The sequence below is a fragment of the Oncorhynchus keta genome, chromosome 23 (genome assembly GCF_023373465.1).
Source record: "Oncorhynchus keta strain PuntledgeMale-10-30-2019 chromosome 23, Oket_V2, whole genome shotgun sequence".
In the NCBI taxonomy this organism is placed as follows: Eukaryota; Metazoa; Chordata; class Actinopteri; order Salmoniformes; family Salmonidae; genus Oncorhynchus; species Oncorhynchus keta.
Window position 1 is genome coordinate 35,593,083 of NC_068443.1, and position 23,280 is coordinate 35,616,362.

Below are 23,280 nucleotides of genomic sequence, written 5' to 3' on the forward strand. Positions count from 1 at the left end.
TGAAACTCAAAAAGCTTTCCTTAATTTATCCTAATGATAAAACCTGTAAAACCCACTGAATTGTTTTCAAAAGTTGCATAAATGTTCAAAAAGAAAAAACACATTGTATACACTGTTTGCTCTCTGGATACAATAAATGGGCATTGTTATATAGGCTATTTTGCACAATAAAGTTGAAAGAAATTGATTATTTTAATATTTATTCATTTGTATATCGATACTTTCTTACATATAACTGTTTAAATCCCAATCATGATACTTTTTCTATTGGAGTTTTGTTGTTTGAAGTGGATATATAGCATTTTGCCACAAAGCATGGTTATTTGTCTCTCTAAAATAAAATGACCTTGAAATATATTTGAAACAAAATTATCTGTCTTTTCACTAGCCCATGTCATGTTAAGATGAAAAAAGCTGAGCTCTATCTCTTTCACAAGATGTGTTGTTAATTCATGTCAATTTAAAAACATTTCTGAAAATGGATATATAGTATCAGGTTTTGAAATGAAACTTCAAAACAGACATGCTTTGGTCAAAGCTATTTATTTAGATTTTATTCAAATACATTTACACCGCAACTTTCTCACAGTTTAGTTATTTTTTTCATGTTCTACAGTGTAAGAGGTCCTGCAGCTGCTGCTGGGTTAATGTTACTCATAGTGATGAGATCAATAAACAAATATCTGGGATAATGGGACAATATCAAAACAAAAGAGTTATAAAAGTAACGAAATCTGTACAAGCGAAAAAACGAACACTCAGAAACTATATATAAGATCAAAACAATACACAAATCCAACTTTAATATTATACATGTTATATTATATATTATAATTCATATATTTACATATTTTTTAAGTAACGAAATGGTTGATAGTGAACAATATCTCCAGAATCATTCAAATGCCCCCTACATTTTCTATAAAAACTAAGACAAAGTAAATAATGAGATGTTAAAAGTATAAAACCATGCCATCACATTGTACATGTATAGAAACCTTTTCTAACTGCACATGAATAGTAGAACCCTCTATTTTCAGATGATGGTCTGAGACTGTTAGGGGTCATACAGTACGACATACCATTCAGACAGTACACGGTACAGCCACGTACAGTACAACAGTGTAAAAATGTCACCTTGGAGATTAACACATAACAGGGGTTTTCATCAAATTGTGGTGGTATAAAAACAACTTTACCCATAATGCATTTGAGAAACTGAAGTCTGGTCATGCATCAACTATGAATATCATTGCTGGCCTGTGAGTTTAAAACAATACTCCATATTGTGCTTAACAGGTATCTGACATATCAACAAACAGTATAGATCCATGCTTTTGCAACACAATAAAATAGGAGGAATGAAACCCGAGAAAAATGAAAAAACATCTCTTTATTTCCATATTATTTCCGCACTGGCTCTGTTGCCTGACCGTGGTCATATTATGGTTGTTGATTGTCTGGCAAGCCCTAAGCAACATCCTTCAATCCACAAGAGAAAATGATGTTCAAAGGTTTGTCAAGCACACACACACGGACACACTTTTACGGCTCCATGCACATATGCACACACAGTCGCATAGTTGCACACCTAAATGCCCATGTATTTCGAGCTAATCGTAAGAGGGACACAATTCATTCATGGATTTCTCTGAAAACTACCAAAGCCTATATAAAATGGCAATGATCTTTTGGCTCTTCATTCTCTCAGGTCTGGTTGGTAAAATCTAGACAGAAGTAAGCCCATACATATTGGCTCTGACAAGATACAGCTTGGATTGCACTTTCACAAGCAAGCACATAAAAAGTAATAAATAGCCATGATAGAAAAGACATTATACACGTTTACGCTGTTGGCTAGGATTCATGATCATTGACATTGCAGGAAATAAAATTAAAATGCCGTACAATACATATATATATATACACACATATATATGAGACGTGTTTGATACAGTAACTTATAGTATATACAAATAAGGAATACTTTTTGGGAAATCAATGATCAATGAACACCATTCATCAGGCGAAGAACAGAAGGAGGGAAAAGTAAAGCTAAAGGATGTTTGATTTGGAAATCGGGTCATACTGTATAGATCAAGGTTGGGGTCAATTTGAATTGAAGTCAATTCTTGAAGTGATTTGAATTTAAAATAAAATAATGGAAAACAACTTTTTTATTGAGAAGTCTTGAAAACAGATGCCTTTTTTTCAATTATTGAATTGCAATTTCAGTTTACTTCCAGAATTCACTAAATGCAACTGACCACAACCCTGTTATACATAGATTTCATCTTCAGGATCTGTGTTGCCCTCTGGCGACCATGGCAGTGAGCAGCAACCACATCCAACTGCGTGTCAGGTGACACATTCATTGTCATGTGACCTCGGCGAAAGTATTAGAATTCTAAAGGAAAAAAGAAGCAAAAGAAGAAACAACAAAAATTTGTCGTCAAAGATTCAGTATATTTAATATTCAAGACATTCTCTGCATTCAATACATCCCAAGATTAGTAACGCCATAAAGGAACTATTAAGTACTGAAGCATTTTTATGAAGTAAACTGATTACTTTTGATTCAACATTACTTGGTAACATGATATTTGCGAAAAAAACACAAATTAGCACAGTCAAGATACAGTATCAGTCCTGTGACATCTTGTTCCCCAACATCCCTTGCTTTCCGTATTTTAATTATATAACGACCCTTACATAACCTCGAGCTAATGAGCCAGTTGCTTTGATTGCGCTGAGGGGCTTGTTAGGCTGACAGTCCACACACGCATGCACACACACAAAATGTAAACGCACACACACACAGACACAAATAACACACACAAAGTGGGCCAAGTAGCATGAGGCTAGCACAGTGTACAGCTCTTGGGTTGCCTCTACAGTGGTTGCTCAACTAAAAGATTTCAGATTATGCTGTGGGACATAGAGGTAATTTGTGGATTAGTACGGTACCCTGCGTCACTACTTCATTTCTCCAGGTCAGCGCAATGGGGAGTTAGAGCACTGATTATGCTTTTGGATCCCAAGGCACTAATGTGTCTCTAACTGCACGACTTGCAATTTCAATGAACTGAATGATGAGGATGAAGAAGGTGATTTGAATTTAGAATAATAGTGTAAGAATTGCTATTCCTCTGTCCTGCATGCACACATCCTACTCGTCAGTATTACTTCCTAAAACTGTTGTTACACTAAGGTTTTTATTCTAAGAGAAATTAAAATGTTCAATTATATTCCATGATATTCTTAAGATATACGGTTGAAGTCGGAAGTTTACATACACCTTAGCCAAATACATTTCAAATCAGTTTTTTCCACAATTCCTGAAAATTCATCTTTGTACAAATTCCCTATCTTAGGTCAGTTAGGATCACCACTTTATTTTATGAATATGAAATGTCAGAATAATCGTAGAGAGAATGATTTATTTCAGCTTTTATTTCTATCATCACATTCCCAGTGGGTCAGAAGTTAACATACACTCAATTAGTATTTGGTAGCATTGCCTCTAAATTGTTTAACTTGGGTCAAATGTTTACAGTAGCCTTCCACAAGCTTCCCACAATAAGTTGGGTGAATTTTGGCCCATTCCTCCTGACAGAGCTGGTGTAACTGAGTCAGGTGTGTAGGCCTCCTTACTTGCACACGCTTTTTCTATTCTGCCCACAAATTGTCTATAGGATTGAGATCAGGGCTTTGTGATGGCCACTCCTATACCTTGACTTTGTTGTCCTTAAGCCATTTTGCCACAACTTTGCAAGTATGCTTGGGGTCAATGTCCATTTGGAAGACCCATTTGCAACCAAGCGAATGACTGATGTTTTGAGATGTTGCTTCAATATATCAACATAATTTTCCTGCCTCATGATGCCATCTACTTTGTGAAGTGCACCAGTCCCTCCTGCAGCAAAGCACCACCACAACATGATGCTGCAACCCCGTGATTCATGGTTGGGATGGTGTTCTTCAGGCTGCAAGCCTCTCCCTTTTCCCTCCAAACATAACGATGGTCAGTATGGCCAAACAGTTCTATTTTTGTTTCATTAGACTAGAGGACTTATCTCCAAAAAGTACGATCTTTGTCCCCATGTGCAGTTGCAAACCGTAGTCTGGCTTTTTTAATGGCTGTTTTGGTGTAGTGGCTTCTTCCTTGTTGAGTGGCCTTTCAGGCTATGTCGATATAGGGCTTGTTTTACTGTGGATATAGATAATTTTGTACCTGTTTCCTCCAGCATTTTCACAAGGTCCTTTGCTGTTGTTCTGGGATTGATTTGAACTTTTCGCACCAAAGTACGTTAATCTCTAAGAGAAAGAACACGTCTCCTTCCTGAGCGGTATGACGGCTGCATTGTCCTGTGGTGTTTATACTTGCGTACTATTGTTTGTACAGATGAACGTGGTACCTTCAGGCATTTGGAAATTGCTCCCAATGATGAACCAGATTTGTGGAGGTCTACCATTATTTTTCTGAGGTCTTGGCTGATTTCTTTTGATTTTCCCATGATGTCAAGCAAAGAGACACTGAGTTTGAAGGTAGGCCTTGAAATACATCCACAGGTACACCTCCAATTGACTCAAATGATGACAATAAGCCTATCAGAAGCTTCTAAAGACATCACATAATTTTCTGGAATTTTCCAAGCTGTTTAAAGGCAAGGTCAACTTAGTGTAATTAAACTTCTGACCCACTGGAATTGTGATCCAGTGAATTATAAGTGAAATACATCTGTCTGTAAACAACTGTTGGAAAAATGACTTGTGTCGTGCACAAAGTAGATGTCCGAACCAACTTGACAAAACTATAGTTATTGTTTTCAGATGAATTCATGTATCCTATATACATCAATAGTATCAATTGGGAAAATGCCTTTTAAAATAATAATTGTATATTATTTTTCATTCTTTCTTACTTAGCAAGGCATGATATCCTTCACTACTAACTACTGGCATAATTATGGGATGGTGTATGCGTGTTTAATTACCCTCCCTTAAAATCTATGAACACTGAAGCAGGCAGCAAGGCAGTCAAAGCGAGCAGTGAGCCTGGCTCCAAAAGGTTTATTTGGGTCACCTTCTGTACTGAGTTTGAAGATGGCCTATGGCCATGTTGATGTTGTGTGTAGCAATGCATTTAGTGTGGAAATGCATTTAGCTACAGTCTCCCTGCTGCTACACTAAACTGTGCAATGAGTGAATCCATACTGCAGTTTAGGTTTCCACTGGGTGTTTTGGGATTTCTAAAGTACATATAGTCCCTCAAACCTCAACTACTACATATTTGACTCTTCTTGCCATTAATGCTTTGCTCATCTCCCTCTCACGCATGCATGCATGTATGAACGCAAACACAAACACACCTCTCCACATCTCCTCGTTCTTATTCACCTCACAAACCTCAGTCTAATGAGATGTGGTCATCCTCCTTTGCGTTGACGAATGGCCCAATGTAACTTCCCCTGGACTCATTGTGATTTCAAATAGGGGGAGCACTGGGTCTCCATAAGGCACTTCATCAAAATTACCAAGGGGGCCGGAGACATACTGTATGTCCCTGTAATGCATGACCTTGCATTCCCCTCGCTATAGGGTCTGCAAAGGCTACATCATTAATCTCCAGGAGCAATGCTACTGTATTATGCTTATAGAGGCAAAACAGGAGCTGTACAGTGTGCTAGCCTCATGCTACTTTGCCCACTTTGTGTGTGTGTGTGTGTGTGTGTGTGTGTGTGTGTGTGTGTGTGTGTGTGTGTGTGTGTGTGTGTGTGTGTGTGTGTGTGTGTGTGTGTGTGTGTGTGTGTGTGTGTGTGTGTGTGTGTGTGTGCATGCAGGTGTGTGTGTGTATGTGGACAGACAGCCTAACAAGCCCCTCAGCGCATTCAAAGTGCAGTGTTTCTTCCTGTGTACTGCAGTACACCTTGCAGGCTGCCGCAGAGATCTATGGCAAGTTATTTAATTGTCAGCCATTGTTACCATTAATGCTAGTTAGTGCTAGCTTGACCACCAGAGGATATGTGTGTATGCATATTTGGGGCGACAGGGTAGCCTAGTGGTTAGAGTGTTGGACTAGTAACCAGAAGGTTGCAAGTTCAAATCCCATAGCTTACAAGGTACAAATCTGCCCTTCTGCCCCTGAACAAGCTGTCATTGGAAATAAGATTTTTTTCTTAACTGACTTGCCTAGTTAAATAAAGGTAGAAAAAAAATGCTTGAGAAACATTTGATAGCCTTCAATATTGGCTGTACTAGATAATTTAAAACCTTTTTTGTAAGAATCTATGGGACTGGTTTTAAGAAATTTAGCTTAATATAATTAATATTATAGTGTTTCTATTCCAAGAAAAACGAAACCCTCAGTGTTTATATATATTTATATATCCGAAAATATGGCACTGTACTACGTGACGGTCGGGAGTAGGCTACAGTACTAAGAGCATACCATTTCCACATCCTAATTGTAGTCTAACCAATACCCAAATGGAAATTCAGTGAAAATACAAGTCTCATTGATTCATCAAGACCAGTCCCCAACAGTGCTAAATAGTTCACCACGGCGGGTAGGCTATTGCTTCAAATCCTATTGCTTCTAACTTTTCAACACTAGTGAGACTCATGTCGCCGACGGTAGGCCTACAGTATATTGAAAAATACTTTTTCAATGACGTGACTCTCCGCCAATAATTAGATTTAGATTATTATAGGATTCTAAATTAATATCTAAGGGGTATTTTTCTTTAGAGCAAATCGGATCTATGAGAATATCTAAGGGGCTTTTATATCATTCTAAATTAATTAAGAATGATAATAATAATCACTTTGTTTAAAGAATAACAATATTTTGTAGAATTTCAATATAACCTAAATAAAGTGAGTGAGAAAAAGGCCATTCTTGAACATGGGGTGAGATATTCTTACTAAATTGCAAATAAAGCCAGTTTGTTATTTAGAATTATTTATTTCTGTTTTTAGAGGGAGATGAAACCAAAAGCCCAAAGTCACCTCATGGGTCTCCCGGTCGCGGTCGGGACAGGTATCGAACCAGCATCTTTCGAAACGCAGTTTGCACTGCGATGCAGTGTCTTAGACCGCGTCGCCACTTGGGAGGCCCCATCCACAAAGTTTTTAATGCCTTGCACAAAGTATCAACATACTGGAAAGAGTCTATTTTCCTGCTAATAGCCCATAATGGACTATTATAATATAATACATGGTGTCCAGGTCAGGATAACCAAAACATTTCTTTATTAAAGTCTATCAGAAAGAATGTTGGTACTTGTTTATTTTGATCCAAAGCTATGAATGAGTGAGTCACTCAGCTTTATGTATGCTATATGACTGCAACATCAACGTGATTATTCAGCTTATATTCAGTCAACACATACAGTTGAAGTCGGAAGTTTACATACACTTACGTTGAAGTCATTAAAACAAGTTTTTCAACCACTCCACAATACTTTGTGCATAACACAAGTAATTTTTCCAACAATCGTTTACAGACAGATTACTTTACTTATAATTCACTGTATCACAATTCCAGTGGATCAGAAGTTTACATACACTAAGTTGACTGTGCCTTTTAAACAGCTCAGAAAATTCCAGAAAATGATGTGATGGTGTTAGAATCTTCTGATAAGCTGATTGACATCCTTTGAGTCAATTGGAGGTGTACCTGTGGATGTATTTCAAGGCCTACGTTCAAACTCAGTGCCTCTTTGCTTGACACCATGGGAAAATCAAAATAAATCAGACCTCAGAAAAAAATGGTAGACCTCCACAAGTCTGATTCATCATTGGGAGCAATTTCCAAACGCCTGAAGATACCACGTTCATCTGTACAAACAATAGTACGCAAGTATAAACACCATGGGACCACGCAGCCGTCATACCCCTCAGGAAGGAGACGCATTCTGTCTCCTAGAGATTAATGTACTTTGGTGCGAAACGTGCAAATCAATCCAAGAACAACAGCGAGGGACCCAGAACAACAGCAAAGGACCTTGTGAAGATGCTGGAGGAAACGGGTACAAAAGTATCTATATCCACAGTGAAACGAGTCCTATATCGACATAACCTGAAAGGCCCCTCAGAAAGGAAGAAGCCACTGCTCCAAAACAGCCATAAAAAACAGACAGACTACGGTTTGCAACTGCACATGGGGACAAAGATCGTACTTTTTGGAGAAAGGTTCTCTGGTCTGATGAAACAAAAATAGAACTGTTAGGCCATAATGACCATCGTTATGTTTGGAGGGAAAAGGGGGAGGCTTTCAAGCCGAAGAACACCATCCCAACCGTGAAGCACGGGGTTGCAGCATCATGTTGTGGGGGTGCTTTGCTGCAGGAGGGACTGGTGCACTTCACAAAATAGATGGCACCATGAGGATGGAAAATTATGTTGATATATTGAAGCAACATCTCAAGACATCAGTCAGGAAGTTAAAGCTTGGTTGCAAATGGGTCTTCCAAATGGACAATGGAACCAAGCATACTTCTAAAGTTGTGACAAAATGGCTTAAGGACAACAAAGTCAAGGTATTGGAGTGGCCATCACAAAGTCCTGACCTCAATCCTATAGAACATTTGTGGGCAGAACTTAAAAAGTGTGTGTGAGCAAGGAGGCCTACAAACCTGACTCAGTTACATAAGCTCTGTCAGGAGGAATGGGCCAAAATTCACCCAACTTATTGTGGGAAGCTTGTGGAAGGCTAACAGAAATGTTTGATCCAAGTTAAACAATTTAGAGGCAATGCTACCAAATACTAATTGAGTGTATGTAATCTTCTGACCAACTGGGAATGTGATGAAAGAAATAAAATCTGAAATAAATCTTTATTTCTACTATTTTTCTGACATTTCACATTCTTAAAATTAAGTGGTGATCCTAACTGACCTAAGACAGGGAATTCTACTAGGTTTAAATGTCATGAATTGTGAAAAATGAGTTGAAATGTATTTGGCTAAGGTGTATGTAAACTTCAACCGTATGTGGTAACTGTTGCTCCCAATGTTCTGAACAGTGTTTTAATCAATACACAGCAAATGGGCTACTTAACCCAATTTGACACACAATGTTTATACCCGAACAGCTTTGCTATCAAGACACTTTGTATAGACAGGTAGGTAACGAGGCATGCAGGTTTTCATTCTTACATGATCAGTTTAAACAGTGTGCGATTTAGCCCAATGTAACAATGTGTGTGGCTTCTTGCTAATCACCTGTATACAGATTATTAGTAGACAGACTATTTTCAGTGACTGGGATTGTGTACCTCTTGCCAGAGGCATTGTAAGAGCTTATAGAAATGTTACCTGGACTACAAAACTAAGAAGATGAGACTCTCAGTGATACATACTTTATATTCTAAACCCCAATGTATATTTTTGGCAATGTTCATATTCTTTGGTCAATTTTCAACCTTCATAATACACATCTGGAAGACATTTGTATCTTTCTATACAGAGATAATGAAGGATATACTGTATCTGATGTGTCTTTCTGTATGGTGGACACAGCAGAATGGACTGAGGCTGACAAACAAGGTACTCTAGAAAACTGTTCCAAGCAAAAGCACATTATATTGTATATTTAGCCTACTGCAGTGAAGTGTAGCTGACAATACCTGTGAGGCTATGTACTTCTCCATGGTGTTGTCCATGATGCGGGGCTGGCCCATCATAGGAACACTGCCGACCACTCTCTCCTCCGGTGGGATCTCGTTCAGCAGGGTCTTCCCTTTGAAGTTCTGCACCACCCCTAGAACCTGCACTCACAGCCACGGTCACGGGACAGACAAAGGAAAATAGATAGGGGGGATAGATGTGTGCGGAAGAGAGAGACGGAAAGAAAGAAGAAATAGAGATGTGAGAGAGAGGAGAAGGAGTGGGAGACTTAGTAAGTTAGTTAGGCTGAGATGGAAATAGAGGCTCTGTGGTGTTTTTGCAGAGCTGAGTGCCTGGCAGAGTGCCTTTCACTTCTCATAACATGGGTTATGTTAGTATGGGTTATGTAAGTATTTTTTTTTCTATTATAAAGGAATCGCATGGCTTGTTGCTCAAAAACATGAATTCAAGGAGTTTCATGAATTCATGTGTCTTCAAGGAGTTTCATCCATTACCAGAGCCCAAATGAGCTTTTTTTGTGAGACGTCTATCTAAGGCAATGTTCAGATGGAGGAGAAATGCAACTCAGAGAACAATGATCATCTAGAGCAGTGGTCACCAACCAGTCGATCGTGGTCACCAACCTGTTCAACCTCTAAGGCATTTGTAGTCGTTGACCAAACATTTCTGTAAAAAAAAAAAAAAAAAAATGATAAAGCCTTGCGTTCCTATAACTCTTTCTTTGTTTAGCGCTGTTGGTGGTAGGTGCACATGATTCAGCAGCACTAGCGCCAAGAAGGCAAAGTGTTCCTATTTTGAACCATTTAATGTGTCTGAAGGTAGAACTCTTCATACCCGACAGGCCCAGAGAGCAAGTGCACCTATAGGCCTATCGCTGGCCAATCAGATAGTTCAGATCACTGTGTCTGCAGTTTCCTCGAGCCATAGACATAAAACAAAGCCCACCGCAAAGTTGATACTGTGAGATTTCCAAACGTTTAAAACCATGACTAGAGAGAGACAATGAATACAGCAAAGAGCTACTGTTTTTAAAAGTAAATTCATGTTTAAGTTGTTATTCAGCACTATCAACATTTTATTCAACACTTTTACAAGTCTTAAATGTGTGTTCTCACTACTTCCACTCACACTACAACCAGCACTGCAGCTGCAATGAATGAGTATAGAAAAGCGTTTCGATAAGCTTGCAAGATTCTCTTTAGCGGCTTGTGTATTTTTTAATATTGAGGAATATTTCATTTCCTCTGGTCATTTTAAAATAAACTATTATTAATGTTAATGCAAATAGTTCAGGTAGCCATTTGATTACCTGTTCAGGAGTCTTATGGCTTGGAGGGGAAAGCTGTTGAAAAGCCTTTTGGTCCTAGACTTGGCACTCCGGTACAGCTTGCCATGCGGTAGCAGAGAGAACAGTCTATGACTGGGGTGGCTGGGGTCTTTGACAATTTGTAGGGCCTTCCTCTGACACCGCCTGGTATAGAGGTCCTGGATGGCAGGCAGCTTAGCCCAGTGATGTACTGGGCCGTATGCAGCACCCTCTGTAGTGCCTTGCGGTCAGAGGTCGAATAGTTGCTGTACGAAGCAGTGATGCGACCAGTCAGGATGTTCTCTATGTTGCAGCTGTAGAACCTTTTGAGAATCTGAGGACCCATGTCAAATCTTTTCAGTCTCCTGAGGGGGAATAGGTTTTGTCGTGCCCTCTTCACGACTGTCTTGGTGTGTTTGCACCATTCTAGTTTGATGGTGATGTGGAAACCAAGGAACATGAAGCTCTCAACCTGCTCCACTACAGCCCCGTCGATGAGAATGGGGGCGTGCTTGGTCCTCCTTTTCCTGTAGTCCACAATCATCTCCTTGGTTTTGAATATGTTGAGGGAAAAGCTGTTATTCTGGCACCACACGACCAGGTCTCTGACTTCATCCCTATAGGCTGTCTCTTTGTTGTCGGTGATCAGGTCTACCACTGTTGTGTAGTCTACAAACTTAATGATGGTGTCGGAACAATGCTTGGCCATACAGTCGTGGGTGAACAAGGAGTACAGGGAGTACAGGATGGGACTGAGCACGCACCCCTGAGGGGCTCCAGTGTTGAGGATCAGCGTGGAAGATGTGTTGCTACCTACCCTCACCACCTGGGGGCGGCCTGTCAAGAAGTCAAGGATCCAGATGCAGAGGGACGTGTCTAGTCCCAGGATCCTTAGCTTAGTGATGAACTTTGAGGGCACTATGGTGTAGTCATAGTTGTAGTCTGTAGTCAATGAGTAGCATTCTCACGTAGGTGTTCCTTTAGTCCAAGTGGGAAAGGGCAGTGTGGAGTGCAATAGAGATTGCATCATCTGTGGATCTGTTTGAGCGGTATGCAAATTGGAGTGGGTCCAGGGTTTCTGGGATAATGGTGTTAATTTGAGCCATTACCAGCATTTCAAAGCACTTCATGGCTATGGTCATGAGTGCTACAGGTCTGTAGTCATTTAGGCAGGTTACCTTAGTGCTATTGGGCACAGGGACTATGGTGTTCTGCTTGAAGCGTGTTGGTATTACAGACTCAATCAGGGACATGTTGAAAATGTCAGTGAAGACACCTGCCAGCACATGCTTCGGAGCACAAGTCCTGGCAATCCGTCTAGCCCAGCGGCTTTGTGACTGTTGACCTGTTTAAAGGTCTTACTCATGTTGGTTACAGAGAGCGAGATCACACAGAACATCTGATACTCTCATCAATGCCTCAGTGTTGCTTACCTCGAAGCAAGCATAGAATGTATTTAGCTCGTTTGGTAGGCTCGTGTCACTGGGCAGCTCGTGGCTGTGCTTCCCTTTGTAGTCTGTAATAGTTTGCAGGCCCTGCCACATCCTATGAGCGTTGGAGCCGGTGTAGTACGATAGCAGGATTTCTTATAAGCTTCCGGGTTAGAGTCTCACACCTTGAAAGTGGCAGCTCTATCCTTTAGCTCAGTGTGAATGTTCCCTGTAATCCATGGCTTCTGGTTGGGGTATGTATGTACAATCATTGTGGGGACTACATCCTCGATGCACTTATTGACAAAGCCAGTGACTGATGTGGTGTACTCCAAATTGCCATCGGAAGAATCCTGGAACATATTCCAGTCTGTGCTAGCAAAACAGTCCTTTAGTTTAGCATCTGCTTCATCTGACCACTTTTTTTTATAGACAGTCACTGGTGATTCCTTCTTTAATTTTTGCTTGTAAGCAGGAATCAAGAGGATAGAATTATGGTCAGATTTGCCAAATGGAGGGCGAGGGAGAGCTTTGTACACATCTCTGTGTGTGGAGTAAAGGTGATCTAGAATTTTTTTCCCTCTGGTTGCTGATAGAAATTAGGTCAAACTGATTTATGTTTCCCTGCATTAAAGTCCCCGACCACTAGGAGCGCTGCCTTTGGGTGAGCGATTTCCTGTATTATGTACAAAATAAGTTACAAATAGGGCAAAAAAACCACATAATAGCACAATTGGTTAGGCGCCTGTAAAACGGCTGCCATTTCTTCCGGCACTATCTTAACTCATGACGTTATTACCATGCAGGAATCGGTAGGTAGCTAACCAACCAGGTTTAATGTTAGCTACAGTAACTAACATTAGGCTATAACTAGTCAAGCAAATAGGTCTGAGATACAAATAATAAGATCACACACAGAACAATAGCTAGCTTGCCAGCCAGCTAACGTTAGCTAGCTAACAGTACACTTTAAATTTAAATGCAACCACTTTGTCAAAATCTGAAAATGTAGCTAGCTATCTTACCCGAACTAATCATTGATGGATGCATCTCCTTCGGACGCCATGGTTGCTCTTAGTATGAAGATGGAGACAGGTGTTTTCTCCATCTCCTTAGCTATCATACTCAAATTCCACTAGTCTCAAAACTCAGTCCTCCAGAAAGTGGAGAGCTTACACTAGCTAACAGTACACTTTAACTTGACATTAGGCTTATGAAGTTTTAATACGCGATACATTTTTTTCAAAGCAGCGTTAAAGAGGACTACCTAGACATACTGACCAGCTCAAATAGACAGAAGCATGCTATATGGCAGACCAATCCAAACTCAACTCTCGGCATGTCCAGTCCACTTATTCTTTTTTTTATATATATATTTTATTTATTTCACCTTTATTTAACCAGGTAGGCCAGTTGAGAACAAGTTCTCATTTGGCAGCAAATAACTGTCATTGGCAGCAAAGAACTGGAAGGAAAGGTGGCCAAAGGAGGTGTTGGCTTTGGGGATGACCAGTGAAATATACCTGCTGGAGCGCGTGCTACGGTTGGGTGTTGCTATGGTGACCAGTGAGCTGAGATAAGGCGGCGCTTTACCTAACAAATACTTATAGATGACCTGGAGCCAGTGGGTCTGGCGACGAATATGTAGCAAGGCCAGCCAACGAGAGCATAAAGGTCGCAGTGGTGGGTAATATATGGGGCTTTGGTGACAAAACGGACGGCACTGTGATAGACTGCATCCAATCTACTGAGTAGAGTGTTGGAGGCTATTTCGTAAATTACATCGCCGAAGTCAAGGATCGGTAGGAAATAGGAAGCCGATTCTAGATTTAACTTTGGATTGGAGATGCTTAATGTGAGTCTGGAAGGAGAGTTTACAGTCTAGCCAGACACCTAGGTATTTATAGTTGTCCACATATTCTAAGTCAGTACCGTACAGAGTAGTGATGCTAGTCGGGCGGGTGGATGAGGGCAGCGATCGGTTGAAGAGCATGCATTTAGTTTGACTAGCATTTAAGAGCAGTTGGAGGCCACGAAAAGAGTGTTGTATGGCGTTGAAGCTTGTTTGGTTTGTTAACACAGTGTCCAAAGAAGGGCCAGATGAATACAGAATGGTGTCGTCTGCGTAGAGGTTGATCACCAGCAGCAAGAGCGACATCATTGATATTCACAGAGAAAGGAGTTGGCCCGAGAATTTAACCCTGTGGCACCCCCATAGAGACTGCCAGAGGTCCGGACAACAGGCCCTCCGATTTGACACACTGAACTCTATCTCAGCCAATCACTGAACTCTATCTCAGCCAATCATGGCTAGTGGGAAGGTTGCTGTCTATTTATGTGGCCAAACCAACTAGGCTTGTCATTTAACAATTTTATTTGTATTTACAGATGGCATACAAGTTTGTTATTAAAGCACATGAAAGTTCACATGTTTCAGAAGGCATTTCTTCTTTTTAAACATTTTAAAAGTTTAAACGGCTCTCCTGTGAAGTAGTGACCCCCGACATATGCAGTCAATTTAAATAAATTCATTAGGCCCTAATCTATGGATTTCACTACTGGGAAGGAGCACAGCCATGGGTGGGCCTGGGAGGGTATAGGCCCACCCAACTGGGAGCCAGGCCTACCTACTGGGGAGAAAGGCCCAGCCAATCAGAATGGGTTTTCCCCACAAAAGGGCTTTATTACAGACAGAAATACTCATCAGCTGTCTGGGTGGCTGGTCTCAGACGATCCCGCTGGTGAAGAAGCCGGAAGTGGAGGTTTTGGGCTTGCGTGGTTACACGTGGTCGGTCTGTGGTTGTGAGGTCAGTTGGATGTACTGCCAAATTCTCAAAAATTACGTTTCAGGCGGCTTATGATATTAACATGAAATTATCTGCCAACAGCTCTGGTGGACATTCCTGCAGTCAGCATGCCAATTGCACACTCTCTCAAACTTGAGACATCTGTGGCATTGTGTTGTGTGACAAAACTGCAGATTTTAGAGTGGCTTTTTATTGTCCCCAGCAAAAGGTGCACCTGTGTAATGATCATGCCGTTGAATCAGCTTCTAGATATGCCACACCTGTCAGGTGGATGGATTATTTTGGCAAAGGAGAAATGCTCACTAACATGGATGTAAACAAATTTGTACACGACATTTGAAAGAAATAAGCTTTTTGTGCATATAGAACATTTCTGGGATCTTTTATTTCAGCTCATGCAACATGGGACCAATACGTTACATGTAGCATTTATATTTTTGTTCAGTATAATGTCAAAATGCTCTGAGAAGAACGACATTGGCAAGTCAATTCAAGCAAAGCCAGTATACAGTAATAATGTATTGGGCCTATAGCCTACTGCACAAACCTCATTGCTACAGAACTGTTTTTTAACAAGTTAATGTTGCATTCGCTTCTGTTTTTTTAAAGTAATGTTTAATAGATCCTGCCTTGCTTTTGGACTCAGAAAGTGATCTTGACTCAGAAAAGGTTGGTGACCACTGATCTAGAGGGACTCTTCCATTACCATTACAAGACCAAACGGCCCTGCAGTCATTTGCTGACTTATATCCCAACAATAAATAATACCGTATGTGTGGTACTTCTTTTCAGTATATGGGTCAGTATACTTCTGCTTCAGATATGGTATGTTATGAAATTGCAATGTAGTAATAATAGTTTGTGCGCAAGTTGTAATCTTACGCCACGGCACTAAATTATATACACATGCATGACTGAACACTGCATGTGAGAGTGAATAACACAAGCAGGGCACAGGAGTACAGATAATTGACAAAAGTAGGGCACATCAAAGGTAAAAGACATATTTGACTTAACGTGAGACACATACACATGTTGCGAATACATCCAGGAAATAGCATTCTGTCGTTATAGGTTCATGTACTCTATAACACTTTAGGGGGAAAAACATGCAGTCACACAAGACACAGACATGGATGCAAGTAAACCTGCACACACACACCTTTACCCCATGGCCCAGGCACCCTGCGGTTTTCACACACACACGCTCACACACACGCTCACACACACACACACACACACACACACACACACACACACACACACACACACACACACACACACACACACACACACACACACACACACACACACACACACACACACACACACACACACACACACACACACACACACACACACACACACGGCCCAGGCACCCTGCTGTTTTCTGTTAGGCACTGTGCTTTCTTGCTGATGATGCGTGATGTGCGCCTGCTCGCCTGTTATACGGTGGTTTGATCTCCGATATCTCCTGCTGGGTCCTTTCCCACCTTTCCCCATTCTCGTTAACTAGGTCATACTAGACTGTGTCCCAAATGGCACCCTATTCCCTACATAGTGCACTACTTTTGACAGGGGCCGTTAGAAAAGTGGTGCACTAAATAGGGAATAGGGTGGCATTTGGGACGCACAGTAGCACAACCCTCCACCTCTCCTCTACCCAGGGATACACTACAACTCTCCACCTATCCTGTCAGAAATTGATGATCTTTGTGCTAGTAGTAATTTTGAGTTGTTGAGGATAAACATGCCATGAGCAGCAACTTTGCACTAATGTTTCCACACCCAATTTGTATGCACAACCCAAGATTTCTCCATGGAGTAGTGCAAATCTGAAATCCGAGAAACTCAAGCAAATCTAACGGTGTTCATACTCGCTCTAGCAAGAGACACAACAACTAATACGTGTATTGCAGAGATATCAAAAGGAGCCCACTCATAGAGGAGCTCAGTCACTTTCCCTATACTAAACACAACAGATCCACATGGCCCTACTGTGTTCATCTGAGCCAATTATCCAGCCATACTAGGGGGAAAACCCAGTGTTTTCCGTAAGTGCTGGCCCGTCGGCTAAATAGACAATAACAGAGTCTTTGTAAGCTGGTTACTTTTTCCACTTCATAAATTAACTAGGTTTCTTTTCATTTAGACGTTTCAATTCGCTAGCCAGAAAAATCCGTAGTCTTCTCCCGCTAGAATGAACGATGTGCATCTTACATTGATCTATTGGTAGGACAGGCACCTGTCAGTCACAAAGCGAGCGATGACAGGGAGACTGCTGGTTTGTACAGTTTTTCAATCTGCTGTCTGTTCCACCTCTTGGTACCGGTGTTATTTTTTGTGCCCTGTGGTTGGCTGAAGTCAAATCTATTTACGGAGGAGAGCATGATGCTTCTTCCTCATCTCCTTTAAGTGAATTTACACGTCCTATGTAATGTAACTGGTAACGATGAGTTGAAATCCACTTAATTATTGTTTTGTGGCACGTGCATACTGGTAGGCTGCTACTGCTTTTTGCCGATTATCTGCAGATAAATCATGAAAACATTCAACGGTGTTGAATCCTCACTGCAGGATCAATAGGAAGCGAAGAGAGTGCCTCAGTCTGGTCCAAAATACGATAAAAGACAACAGATTTTGCATTTGTATTTATTAAGGATCCCCATTTAGCTGCTGCCAAGGTCCAAACAGGATTAAGGCAATTACATCCCCCAACATGTACTGCTTTATTTAACATCATACAACACATTATTACACCACTACTCTACTACTACATAATGACAATACAAAATATGTAATACCATAATATTTCAACGTTACAATGTACGTCTGTGTAGTGTGTTTAGAATATGTTTGCATATGCGTGTGCGTGTCTGTCCTTGTTGTTCCATAAGGTGTAGTTTTATCTGATTTTTAAATCTGATTTTACTGCTTGCTTGAGTTACTTGATGTGGAATAGAGTTCCATGTAGTCATGGCTCTATGTAGTACTGTGTGTTTCCCAGAGTCAGTTCTGGACTTAGGGACTGTAAAGAGACCCCTGGTGGCATGTCTTGTCGGGTATGCATGGGTGTGCTAGCCGTTTGAACAGACAGATCGGTGCTTTCAACAAGTCAATACCTCTCAAAAAGACAAGCAGTGATGCAGTCAAATCGCTTCTCTATTTGGAGCCAGGAGAGATTAACATGCATGTTATTGATGTTAGCTCTCCGTGTACATTTAAGGGCCAGAGGTGCTGCTCTGTTCTGGGCCAATTTTAATTTTACTATGTCCCTCTTTGTGGCAATTGACCATATGACTGGACAGTAGTCCAGGTGCAATAAAACTAGGGCCTGTAGGACTGGTCTGTTGATAGCGATGTCAAGAAAGCAAACCTCTCTCGATCTTAGCTACCGTTGCATCAATATGTTTTGACCAGGACAGTTTATAATCCAGGATGACATGAAGCAGTTTAGTCCTACGCTCAATTTCCACATTACTCATTGCAAGATTTAGTTGAGGTTTAGGGTTTAGTTAATGATTTGTCCCAAATACAATGGTTTTAGTTTTAGAAATATATACGACTAGCTTATTACTTGCCACCCATTCTAAAACTGACTGTAGCTCTTTGTTAAGTATTGTTGTGATTTAACTTGCTGTGGTAGCGGACGTGTATAATGTTGAGTCATCAACATACATAGACACACACAGGTCATTAGTAAACAGCTGCCCTGGGGAGTGCCCGACTCTACCTGGATTATGTTGAAGAGAATTATATTAAAGAACACCCTCTGTGTTCGGTTAGATCAATAAATCAATAAATCAATAATATATACATATACGTTTTTTCAGCAAAGTCAAAAGTCTAGCAAAAGTTTGAATTATCAATTTCTTGATTGAACGCCATTGAACACCATTTATTGTTTGAACACTCTCCTTCAACAACATAGTGACCTTCAAGCTCATCACTAAGCTCGGGGCCCTTGGTCTGAACCGCACCCTGTGCAACTGGGCCTGGACTTCCTGACGGGCCGACGCCAGGTGGTGAAGATGGGCAACAACACTCCCGCCAAGCTGATCCTCAACACAGTGCCCCAAAAGGGTGCATGCTTAGCCCCCTACTTCCTCTCCCTGTTCAAGATCATCACTGAGCTCGGGGCCCTGGGTCTGTAGCCCGACCTGTGCAACTATCCTGGACTTCCTGACTGGCCGACCCCAGGTGGTAAAGGTAAGCAACAACACCTCCGCCACGATGATCCTCGCCATGGGGGCCCCACAAAGGTGCGTGCTCAGCCCCCTCCTGTACACCCATGACTGCGTGGCCAGACACGTCTCCAACTCAATCATCAAGTTTGCTGATGACACAACAGTGCCTGATCACCAACATGCTTCAATCATGTTTCAGGTTTTATTCGTCATATGTATATGATACACATGGTATACACTGTCCAACGAAATGCTTACTTGCAGGTTCCTTCTCGACAATGCAACAACAATAAGAAATAAGAAAATAAAAATATGAACATACAGTAAATGGCTGTGTAGAATAGAATAGACATTTTAGCATAAGTATAATACAGGAAGGCACAATTTATAGTGCAATATTTACACAAGGAGGGATTGGAGGGCAAGTGTTTAAATTGTGCAGTATGAGCAAATCGAGTCTGGTAGCAGTCGTTGTAATTTGTGTGTAGCATGAATGCATATACTCTATGTGTGTGTGCACCACACAGGTGGATTTGCGGAGCTCCTACCTACTTGCATTCTATGCGTTGCGCGACACAGAGTTGTCGGGGTTCGTTCTGCTGACATTGAATTCTGAGCCTAGGGCTCTCAGCAAGGTATGGATTTCTCAGTTCATCCAGTTTTTTTGGTTGGGGTATGTCCAGATTGTTATTGTGGGTACATCATCATCAACGCATTTCATAATGAAGCCCGTGACTGACGATGTATATTCCTCAAAGTCGATGGATGAATCCTGGGTTGAGCAATCTTTGAGCATATTCCAATCAGTATTTTCAAAAACAGTCCTGCAAGCATCGAGTCTGCCTCCTATGCCCAGCGCCTCACTATTCTCTGTATTGATGGCTCCCTCTTGAGTTGCTGCTTGTAGGCTTGGAGAAGGAACAGAGAGACGCTATCTGATTGGCCGAAGTGAGGGTGGGGGATGGCGTTTTACACATCACGGCTGTTTGCGTACACATGGTCCAGCACGTTGTTTCCATTCCTGTGGCAGTTTAAATGTTGGTGATACTTTGGAATCATTTTCTTTACAATTTGCTTGGTTAAAATCTCCCACGGCAATCAAGACTGCTTCCAGGTGAGACAATTCTTGCTGGTTAATGTGCTTATATAGTTCACTAAGTGCGGCCTTGATGTGTGCTTGTAGGGTATGTACACAGCTGTGATAATAACACAAGTGAATTCCCTCGCCATATCGTGGGGTCGAAATTGAGGCATCGGAAACTCCATGTCAGGTGAACAGGAGCTCGAGACGTTTTCAACTTCGGTACACAAGGAATTGTTGACGAGGAAGCATACACCTTCCACCATACCCTAATCAGAAGCCACCATACGATCCATACGCAAAATTACAAAGCACAGTCGAGTGAATTGTATGTAAGCCATGTGTCTGTAAAAACAAAGATACAGCATTCCCTGATGTCCTTCTGTAATTGAAGCCTTACTCGAGGTCACAAAGTTTATTATCCAGCAATTGGATATTAGTCATCAGGATACAAGGAATCATACCACAGGAGGTTGGTGGCACCTTAATTGGAGATGACGGGCTCGTGGTAATGGCTGGAGCATTATGACTGGAATGGTGTCAAATACATCAAACACATGGTTTGATAACATTCCATTTACTCCGTTCCATACATTATTATGAGCCGTCCGCCCCGCGACAGCAGCCTCCACTGAATCATACCTGTAGGTCTATTCATGGGTGCCTGACTTTGTATCTGGCGGGGGGGTCTGAGGGTCCTCCCCCTGAAAATGTAGCATTTTTAAAACCATTTCCTGTGATTCAATATTTTTTCTCAACAGGGAATCAATGTTTACTTGAAAGAACACAAAACATTTTTAGGTTTTTGCCACAATACATTCAATTGAAGTGTAGACTAGATTTAGATTTTGCCACAATAAATTCAATTAAAAGAGTAGACTAGACTAGTTTTTCTGACTTGATTACTAATCTACAGCCTTCCTCTAAGTCCCACCCACAGTGGTTGACAGGTCTGAAACCCTAACAACTCTGTGACTCAAAAACACCCTGCCCCCTCCCGACAGTCCCACCCACAGTGATTGATTGAAAGTACAAACTGTTAAAGGGATAGTTCACCCAAATGACAAAATGACATTTGCTTTCCTTACCCTAAGTGTCCATAGCAGCAGAGCCAATAAAATACATTCAGTGCAATCGGAAAGTATTCAGACCCCTTGACTTTTTCCACATTTTGTTACGTTACGGCCTTATTCTAAAATGTATTAAATCATTTTGTTTCCCTCATCAATCTACATGCAAAACCCCATAATGACAAAGCAACAACTGTTTTAAATGTACAAATAAAAAACAGAAATACCTTATTTACATAAGTATTGGTATGAGACTCAAAATTGAGCTTAGGTGCATCCTGTTTCCATTGATCATCCTTGAGATGTTTCTACAACTTGATTGGAGTCCACCTGTGGTCAATTCAATTGATTGGACATGATTTAGAAAGGCACACACCTGTCTATATAAGGTCCAACAGTCGACCAAGCCATGATAATTGAAGAAATTGTCCATAGAGCTCCGAGACAGGGGAAAGGGTACCAAAAAATGTCTGCAGTATTGAAGGTTCCGAAGAACACAGTGGCCTCCATAATTTTTAAATGGAAGAACTTTGGAACCGCCAAGAATCTTCCTAGAGCTGGCCGCCCAGCCAAACTGAGCAATCAGGGAAGGGCCTTATTCAGGGTGGTGACCAAGAACCAGATGACCAATCTGACAGAGCACCAGAATTCCTCTGTGCAGATGGGAGAACTTTCCAGAAGGACAACCGTCTCTGCAGCACTCCACCAATCAGGCATTTATGGTAGAGAGACCAGACAGAAGACACACCTCAGTAAAAGGCACATGACAGCCTGCTTGGAGTTTACCAAAAGGCACCTAAATTACTTTCAGACCATGAGCAACAAGATTCTCTGGTCTGATGAAAACAAGATTGGCCTCTTTGGCCTGAATGCCAAGTGTCAAGTCTGGAGGAAACCTGGAACCATCCCTACAATGAAGCATGGCGGTGGCAGCATCATGCTGTGGGGATGTTTTTCAGCAGCAGACTAGTCAGTATCGAGGGAAAGATGAATGGTGCAAAGGACAGAGAGATCCTTGATGAAAACCTGCTCCAGAGCGCTCAGGACCTCAGACTGGGACGAAGGATCAACTTCCAACAGGAAAACGACCCTAAGCACACAGCCAAGACAACGCAGGAGTGGCTTTGGGACAAGTCTCTGAAAGTCCTTGAGTGGCCCAGCCAGAGCCCGGACTTGAACCCGAACGAACAGCTCTGACCTGACAATAGCTGTATAGCAACGCTACCCATCCAACCTGACAGAGCTTGAGAGGATCTACAGAGAAGAATGGGAGAAACTCCGCCAAGCTTGTAGTGTCATACCCAAGAAGACTCGAGGCTGTGATCGCTGCTTCAACAAAGTACTGAGTAAAGGGCCTGAATACTTATGTAAATGCATGATTTCTGGGGGGGTTTTGTTTCATAAATGTGCAAAAAAATTCTAAAAACAGTTTTTGCTTTGTCATTATGGGGTATTGTGTGTATATTGATGAGGGGGGAAAAAACTATTTCATCCATTTTAGAATAAGGCTATAAAGTAACAAAATATGGAAAAAGTCAAGGGGTCTGAATACTTTCCGAATGCACTGTCATTTGAAAAACAAACATTATTGTGGCAATTCATATATTGCAGTAAAACTGTAAATATGACTTTAATCTCAAGAGGACAAAGGTTAAATGTTAAAAAAGGTTATCTTACTTTAAAAAAATAGTCCTAATCATATAGACCTAGACAATAGACGATATCCGAAACACTGAATTCATACATTTTCAGTCATTTTAATTGTAA

At 41.2% G+C, this 23,280-nt stretch overlaps 1 protein-coding gene across 1 annotated transcript in view; it reads right to left on the reverse strand.

Moving 5' to 3' along the window:
* Positions 1 to 527: 527 nt before the first annotated feature.
* Positions 528 to 23,280, reverse strand: part of LOC118402233 (phospholipid phosphatase-related protein type 5-like) — a 59,966-nt gene continuing 37,213 nt past the window's right edge. The window contains exons 5-6 of the mRNA XM_035800266.2: positions 9,632 to 9,772; positions 528 to 2,407 (exon numbers count right to left, since the gene is read on the reverse strand). Coding sequence (XP_035656159.1) covers positions 2,378 to 2,407; positions 9,632 to 9,772 — 171 coding nt within the window. The 3' untranslated portion in view covers positions 528 to 2,377. The remainder of the gene's footprint in view (positions 2,408 to 9,631; positions 9,773 to 23,280) is intronic.